Genomic DNA, 8,316 nt, shown 5'->3' on the forward strand with positions numbered 1-8,316 from the left:
TGACGATCCGAGGGCGCGCTGTAGGGTGGCAACCTGAGAGACGAGTTTTGGATTTTTCCTTATATATATTATGGCATGTGGGTTTAGGCCCGATGAGGAGCCAACATTTGGCATGCAGACTTAGGTCTGATGAGGAGCCAATAAAAACTCAAGGTTTAGGCCTATGAGTAAAGGAAAGTCTAAAAAGTCGAGAGCAAATGACGCATGGAGTGTGAGTCTATCGCCTAGATGTGACCTTCTGTAGATCGGTCGCAGGAGTGCGGGCCGTGGAGACGGTTACACGGGAGTCCTTGACTGATGGTTGTTCGAGATTCGAGGACGAATCTATGTTGGTGGGGGAGAATTGTAACATCCGTGTTCCGGGAATAGAGTTTGGGTTATGTTGAGTAAACCAAAAGAGTGGATTTTAATTAATTTTTGGTTTAATTAAATCCTGGTTTAATCTAATTAAACCAAAAATCCGTAATCTCTTTCTCAAAGCCACGCCTCCTCTCATGTTTTTGTGTTTTGGTGGACATTGTTATCAGAGGGAGGGAGAGAAAGAGAGATAATAAGTCTTGGTTATTTGGTGTAAAGGAGAAAGAGAAGGAGATCAAGCTTTTGCCTTAGAGTTAAGAGAGAAACAGAACTGTCAGGGTTTGGGAGAAGGAGGATCCGAATGGTCAAATCGTTTCGAAAGATACTGATTTTTGGTAGGGTTGTAGCTAAGAGATTTTCGTATACTCTCCGTTTTACAGAAGTGAATTTGAAATAATATTCTAGGAGATATTGGCAGTTTCGTGGAGCGTTTCTTCTCATTCGCGGATTGAGATCAGCGGGTTTTACGGGGACGATTGCGGTTTCATCTCTTATCTGATCGTGCTGAAATTTTGTGGGAAGCTTTTGGACGTTTAGACCTTGCTTTTCACCGGAGGGATTAGAAAGTTAACGGTTCGTTTGATTTCGTAGTTTCACTTGTGAAGTTGTTCTTTTCTGATTTTTTCTATCAGTTTGTTTTCAATGTTTGTTTGTTGTTGTAATTGGTTGTAGGAGCGAGTTTGGTTGTTCTTGGATATTGGAGAGCCTCTCATTTGGTTGTAGTTATTTTCATGAATTACTTGTGAAGGTGAGTGCGTGACCATGAGCTTATCTAAGCGACTGGGTTGTATGACTTGTTTTGTGTGATGATGTGTAGGTGTGGTGAAAGTGTTATTGGTTGTTCTGTTTAAATGGTTGGTTTGTTTTATTTTATTTTCAGTTGTACTCTTGATTTTCTTGTGTGTATAGCTCGTAGATTGGAGGATCGCCTCACTGAGTATTTCTGGTAATACTCACGCATCTCATTGTGTTTGTGGTGCAGGTAGAGGCAAACTGTGACCGTGGGATCATGGCAATGAAGAGGAGGATGTTCTCGTGGCTCGTTTGGTAGTTGTATGGCTTTTGTTAGGTTGCTAGAGTTGAGTCCTAGAATGTTGTTTAGGATTGCTGGTTCTATGGTTTATGTTGTTTGGATCATTAGTTATGATTGGAATTAATACTGGATATTGTTGATGTTATTGGTTATATTATTTTATTGGATTATTATTGGATATTAATTGATATTGGTTATTGTTTTATTGGTTTTATTATTTCCGTTGTTTGGTGTGATTGAGATTAGGTGGCTGCTTAGTTGTTTATTATCATATTATATTAATATATTTATTATTTCTTATTTAAAAAAAAACGGGTTGGGTCGTTTCAGCTACCAACGGTGACTGGAGTTTACACGGCGAAATCACGATACTATGAGGCTTTAATTCTGAGAGAAAGAGGAGACAGCCTACCTTTACCACCGTGGATAACTTTAGGTCCCCTCTCACCGTGGATACTATGGTTGATATGGACGACACAAAAGCGCCTGATCTTCAATAAAGAAAGGACACCTCCTATAGATACTCTATCTATGGCAATACTATGATGTCGGGAATGGCAAGATGCCCAGCTGAAATCCACTCGAGAACCTACCAAACGATGAAGCCTTTGTTGAAGAGTTTATACCCTGTTTTCTACTTGTCTGTTTCGAGTTTAAACAAGTACGCAAAGTACGTTCTATCCAAACAGAAATTACCACTTCTACGGGTCTATCATTGCCAACGTCAACGTGGATACATTAGTAAAAATAAACACTCAAGTAAAAAAAGCATAACCAACATCACGCAAGATCTTTTGTTTTTTTTTTTTTTTTTGCTCAACATCAACTTTTCATTAACCAAGATCTTACAACCAAATCATAGGCATAATACATTCACCTCTAAAGATTTGGACCAAAAATAAATGCAATGGTTGATTAAGTACAACTCTGGAACACTAAGCGGATCCAACGCTACCCAATCGATAACCATTGCATTTTTTAACCACAACGAGATAGACAACACACCACAACTCGGAAGTGAAGTCATCCCTTAAACCACCTAAATTAACCTAATGACTCGAAAACAATTACTAACACAGAGAAAGCCAATAACTAACAACTCGGAAGTGAAGCTCTTCTGACGATGCGCCTTTGAGTGTTGAAGCTATTGGGACAAGTTCTACATGTCGATCTAGAGGTTCTCATAGCTGGATTTTGATTTTTTTTTCATACAAGATCTTTTAGTTTTACAGAACCCAATTTTCTAACTTTATAAACCAAACAGTCACTCAAATCAAAAAATAAAAAACCAAAAAACCACACGAGAAACTCTATGAACCACAGTGGTTCCCGCAAGCGCTGTTGTTCAACTTCTTCACGGTAAAGTAGTAAGGGTAGTCAGCCTTTACACCAAAATCTTGGACATGTTGAAGAATGTGACTATTCTCAGCCACTTTCAGATTGCAGAAATATACCGCTCTCCTGAAGCCTTTGCCGACAAGTTAAATAAGATTTTATACTTTCCAAACTTGTATGGTAATGTCAAGTTGGGTGCTTCCATGTGTTGAACTGCGACTGATGGCGGCTCCTATGGCGATCATGCTGTTTGTCTGAACAAATCCCGCGCAGTCGATGCCATAGCATCCTATGCCGTTATATGCATTTTGCCTGCATACAATATGTATAATTTTTATTATTTTTGAATATATGTCACATGCTATGTTATTCTAATTTTATAATTTAGGGTGGAACAGTAAATGTCACAGATTATCTATATATTTTTCAGCCATTCGTATCGTATTTACTGATTAGTTTAGAATTGTATATAAAATAATTTATTTATAATACTCAAGTATCCCTTTATAATAAAAGGGAAGTACGCAACATGGTTTTGGTAGACTTTATAATTTTAATAAATGGTTACAAATAGGTTATATATAAGTTATAAATTAATCCATATATTAATTATAACAAATAAAAATTTAATTGTAACCGAAAATCTTAAATGAAATATTCCAAATTAATAGTTCATGGATATTCCAAACTTTATTTTCGGAAGATCACATGTATATGGTTTCAAATATCTAGAATTACAATATTATCAATTTATTTTCCACATATTTTATTGATAAACCACATCAATAAAAAAGTTATTAAAGAGATAAAAATTTACTCTCAATCATAAAAAAAGATATCAAATCTCGCTAATTTAACAATATTAATAGTGATTTTTGGGATCATATTCAGAAATTAAAAATTAAACCTTAATGCTATATTAAGATCCGTGGTAGAACATGGGTTGAAATTCCTTTTATTTATATTATAATTTTAATATAAAATATAATTTATATGATTGATTTTAAAAGTTTTTAAGGTCCTAATCTAGCATTAATCGTAATCTGCGGGATCATATTTTATTCTAAAATTATAATATAAATAAAAATAACTTCAATCCGTGCTAGAGTCATTAACAATATATAATTTATCAGATATGTATCTTTCTTTAAGTCATCATATTTAGCATATGATTTTATTGCATAATGTTTTATCCAAAAAAACTTTTAAACACAATCACATAGATTATATGTTATATAAAAATTACAATATAAATAAAAGGACTTTCAACTCGTGCTCTAGCACGGGTCATAATCTAGTAGTTGTTTAAAATACATATAGAATCAAAACTGAGTCATATGCATATATAAAAAATAGTTTTTTTTTCAACCAAACATTAATTAAATTAAAATAAAACTCCTAGATTGGTTGCCCAAACCGGAGGAAAAGAGTTTACAAATGAAATTTCAGAAAATAAAGATCTTGAAGAACGAGCAAGACAATCTGCCCGTACGTTGAGCTCTCGAGGGATCCTGGTCAGAGAGAAGGAAGGGAAGCATGATCTGAACGCAAAAAACTCCTCCAACAGATTCGAAAAGGCTGGCCAATCGTCAGGGGTCCGCACCATCGCCACTAATTCTGCACAATCTGTCTCGAAGCTCTGGCAATAAACTCCAGACGCCAATAGGGATTCCATAGCCCAAATCAAGGCTCGTAACTCTGCATGTAAGGATGTGAGACCGCGCCTCTGACTCCGTGCTCCCAGAAGAAGCGTCGAATCTTCATCACGACAACACCACCACCCCAGACCCTGCAGAGGATCTGAACCTTTCCAAGAACCATCAATCTGACAACGAGGAAACGCCCCCCTATCCTCCAATAGAGGCATAGACTGTAAATGATTGTCTGAATAAGATTTGACTTCTTCCCACAATGATTTATCATTATTCGCCTGAAGTAAAATCTCCAACGGCTCTGCCTCCAACCCCTGAAAAACTTTTTTATTTCTATCCTTCCATAGTGACCAAAGTATCCAGGGGAGGCGAGAAGCTACATCTGGAACCCCCGACTGAGAAGCTGCCCGCCAGAAAATAAAATCCAAATTTGCAAAGATTGAAACATAAGGAAAACCATCTGGGCTTAACCGAACCGGTGACAACCCCCATACATCGCGCAAGCGTGGGCACTCGAATAGAGCATGATTGATCGTCTCTGGTGCAGAATCACACCGTTTGCAAAGAGTATCACACCGGACACCCCTATACGCAAGTCGTTCCAACACTGGAAGCGTACCCGAAGCAACCTGCCAGAAGAAGTGTTGGACCATCGGTGGAACATCGAGTTTCCACGACTGGGCCCTAAGTTCCATACATGACGGCCCATATTCGACTTCCGTCATTAATTCTCTGGCTAACCGGTAACCTGATTTAACCGTATACCTCCCGGACTTGGTAAAGTGCCAAACCAATCGATCCGGTTGCTGGACCTTACTGACCACCATACTCCGAATAATCGGTATATCCCCCGGATCCAAAAACTCCTCTAGAGTAGGTAAATGCCAATCCTTCGTAACAGGATTAATTAAGTGATTCACCATCAAGCTCGGTAACCAGAGCCGTCCCCGACCATTTGCTGCACGTGGACGGGTATCCGGTATCCATGGGTCTCTCCAAACCGAAATAGAGCAACCCGAGCCTACCGCCCACTGTGCTCCATGTTCCACTAATTCCTTAGTTGAAAAAATACTCCTCCAAGCAAAGGAGGGGTCATATGATTTTTTTGCCATAAGAGGGTGTTTATTTCTAAAGTATCGGCCTTTCAACACCCGAGCCATTAAGGACGTCGGATGTTGAATTAACCGCCAATACTGTTTTGCTAACATAGCATCATTAAATTGCTCCAGGGCTCTGAAACCTAGACCCCCTTCACACTTATCCTTACATAATTTATCCCAGGCCACCCAATGTAGACCACGAGCCCTATCATTGGATTTCCACCAAAAAGTAGAGATAGCACTCGTTAATTTGGATGTCAACTCTTACGGCAATTTGTAACAGGACATCACATGGGTAGGGAGTGCCACTGCCACTGATTTAATCATGATCTCTTTACCACCCTTCGATAAAAGCTTTGCATTCCAACCATTAACGCGATCATCCAACCGATCCTTGACATAGCCAAAAACCTTCATTTTTGAACCTTGGAGATTTTTCAGGGATGCCCAGATAAGAACCCATACCTCCCTCTTTAGAAATACCAATAACTGATTTTAACTGATCCCTTAACTCCGAAGGAACCTTCTTACCAAACATTATAGAAGATTTTTCCAAATTAACCTCTTGCCCTGAGGCTTTGCCATAATTTCTGATAATTTCCATGACCGTCTGGCATTCAGCCACCTCTGCTTTACAGAAAAACAGACTATCATCAGCAAACAGCAAGTGCGAGATGGTAGGACTATCGCGAGCGATTGAGATACCCGTTACTTTCTTTTCCCGTTCAGCCTTTTTAATATTCGCTATCAGCACCTCCGTGCAAAGAATAAACAAATACGGTGATAACAGGTCTCCCTGACGTAGACCTCTCTGTGGTTTAATAAAACCCCGGGGTTGACCATTGAGGAGAACTTGATATGACACCGAGGAAACACACCACATGATCCAGGAAATCCATTTCCTATCAAATCCAAGCTTAATCATAACCGCCTCTAAGAAATCCCATTCCACACGATCATAAGCCTTACTCATGTCCGTTTTAAAGGCCAGAAACTCTGACCTACACCTTTGATTAGTATTTAACCCATGGAACATTTCCTGGGCCACCAAAATATTATCCGTAATTAAACGACCCGAAACAAAAGCCGATTGAGTTTCGGAAACCAGGCCAGGGAGAAACCGTTTTAGCCGAAAGCATAAAACCTTTGAAATAATTTTATAGCTCACATTACAAAGACTTATCGGTCTAAACTCCGTCATTCGCTGCGGCCGATCAACTTTAGGAATAAGACAAATATTTGTTTCATTCAATTGTGGATCAAAACTACCTGATCGGAAAAACTCTCTGACCAGTGCCACTAAATCTCCTTTCAAGGAAGACCAAAATCGTTGAAAAAACAAAGCCGTCATTCCGTCAGGTCCTGGTGTTTTCTCCGGATGCATAGCGAAAAGGGCTTTCCGAACTTCCGCTTCAGAAACATCCCGAATAAGCTCTCTGTTCATGACATCCGAAATCAAAGGGGTAACCTCCTTTAACATCTCCGAAACACCGCGTGTATCTGAGTTCCTAAAAAGATCCTCAAAATATTTAATAGCAGTATTCTCCATACCCGTAACCAATTCATTCCATACATTCTCTGCATCAAACAATCCAATGATCCTATTTCTTACCCGACGCTGTCGAGTGGATGCTTGGAAAATTTTTGTGTTCTTATCCCCAACCCGCAACCAAAACTTCCTACTCTTTTGTTGCCAGTATAATTCCTCGTCCCGATACGCCTCTTTCAATTTCCTTTCTATACCGCGAATTTCCTCCTGAGAAATCAGATCATCCATTTTCGCCTCTTGTAGAGCCGCCTTCAAGGAAGAAATGAGTCTTGGGCCAGAAAAAATATTATTCTTTCTCCACCACGAAATCGAATTCCTGCAATTTTTAATCTTATCCACAAAGCCCGGAATCCGGAAATTTTTCGTGCGATTCCATCCTAACTCAACTGCCCCTGCTAAATCATCTTTTCCTAACCAGCGTTTGTCAAAACGAAATTGCCTATTCCGTTTTGTATGTGTCTTTAGGCAGGTTGCTAAAATTGGACAATGATCAGAACTAATCATTTCCAAATAATCCACCTTAGAATTCGGGAAATAGCCCTGCCATTCCTCATTGCCCAAAGCACGATCTAACCGGCAACGGACCACCTGGTTATTGCACCGGTTACCTCTCCAGGATAATTGTTTACCATAACAAGGGAACTCCAACATCCCACAATGACGAATCATGGAAATAAAGGGGACAAAGGAAGAGACTGGGCGTAAAGCACCTCCTCTTTTCTCATGATTACCAACCAATTCGTTAAAATCACCAATCATAAACCAAGGATCAACACGAAAAGACCCGATATCCGATAACTTATCCCAAACTTTATCTCGATGTTGGGGGACCGGATCACCATATATAAAAGACATATAAACTAATTGTTGACCAAAAAACGCTTGCACATCGATAATGCGATCACACTCATAAAGAACTGAGAGTTTTATTTCATCTTTGTAAAACAATGCTAAACCACCACTAGCCCCGCAGGGTTCAACAGTATACAAATTATTAAAACCAAACTTATTCTGAAATTTTTGCAAATAAGAAAAACATTTCTTAGTTTCAGATAAAAATAAAATGTCTGGTCGATGTTGTTTCCACAAATCACCCAAATACTTCTCTGTCAGATCAACCCCAATGCCTTGACAGTTCCAACTCAGTATCTTCACGTTTCCGCCGGTGGTTTCGGGAGAGCCACCGTCCCTTTTCTGAGTTGACGACCACCATCCGCTGGTTTACTCAGTTCCAATTGAATTTTTTTTGTCAACTTGTTTATCAATTATTTTATTCTAATTTAACTTATT

General features: G+C 39.0%; 1 protein-coding gene across 1 annotated transcript; it reads right to left on the reverse strand.

Annotated features, from left to right (window-relative positions):
* Positions 1–2,700: 2,700 nt before the first annotated feature.
* Positions 2,701–7,881, reverse strand: LOC147918807 (uncharacterized). The gene is made up of 3 exons (XM_087503714.1): positions 5,903–7,881; positions 4,196–5,682; positions 2,701–2,858 (listed from the first exon to the last, which is right to left on the reverse strand). The coding sequence occupies exons 1-3, from the start codon at positions 7,879–7,881 to the stop codon at positions 2,701–2,703; spliced, it is 3,624 nt and encodes a 1,207-aa protein (XP_087359840.1).
* Positions 7,882–8,316: the final 435 nt, after the last annotated feature.

This window comes from Camelina sativa, chromosome 20 (assembly GCF_030686135.1).
Source record: "Camelina sativa cultivar CO46 ecotype springtype chromosome 20, ASM3068613v1".
Lineage (NCBI taxonomy): Eukaryota > Viridiplantae > Streptophyta > Magnoliopsida > Brassicales > Brassicaceae > Camelina > Camelina sativa.

Bases quoted from the DNA above. Each gene is read 5' to 3' on its own strand.
- LOC147918807 (XM_087503714.1), bottom strand. From the start codon at position 7,881: ATGTCTTTTATATATGGTGATCCGGTCCCCCAACATCGAGATAAAGTT. The intron at 5,683-5,902 runs GTTCAAAAATGA...ATCCAATGATAG, and splicing joins ATCCCTGAAAAATCTCCAAG to GGCTCGTGGTCTACATTGGG. The intron at 2,859-4,195 runs GTTCTTCAAGAT...TTGTCGGCAAAG, and splicing joins ACGGGCAGATTGTCTTGCTC to GCTTCAGGAGAGCGGTATAT.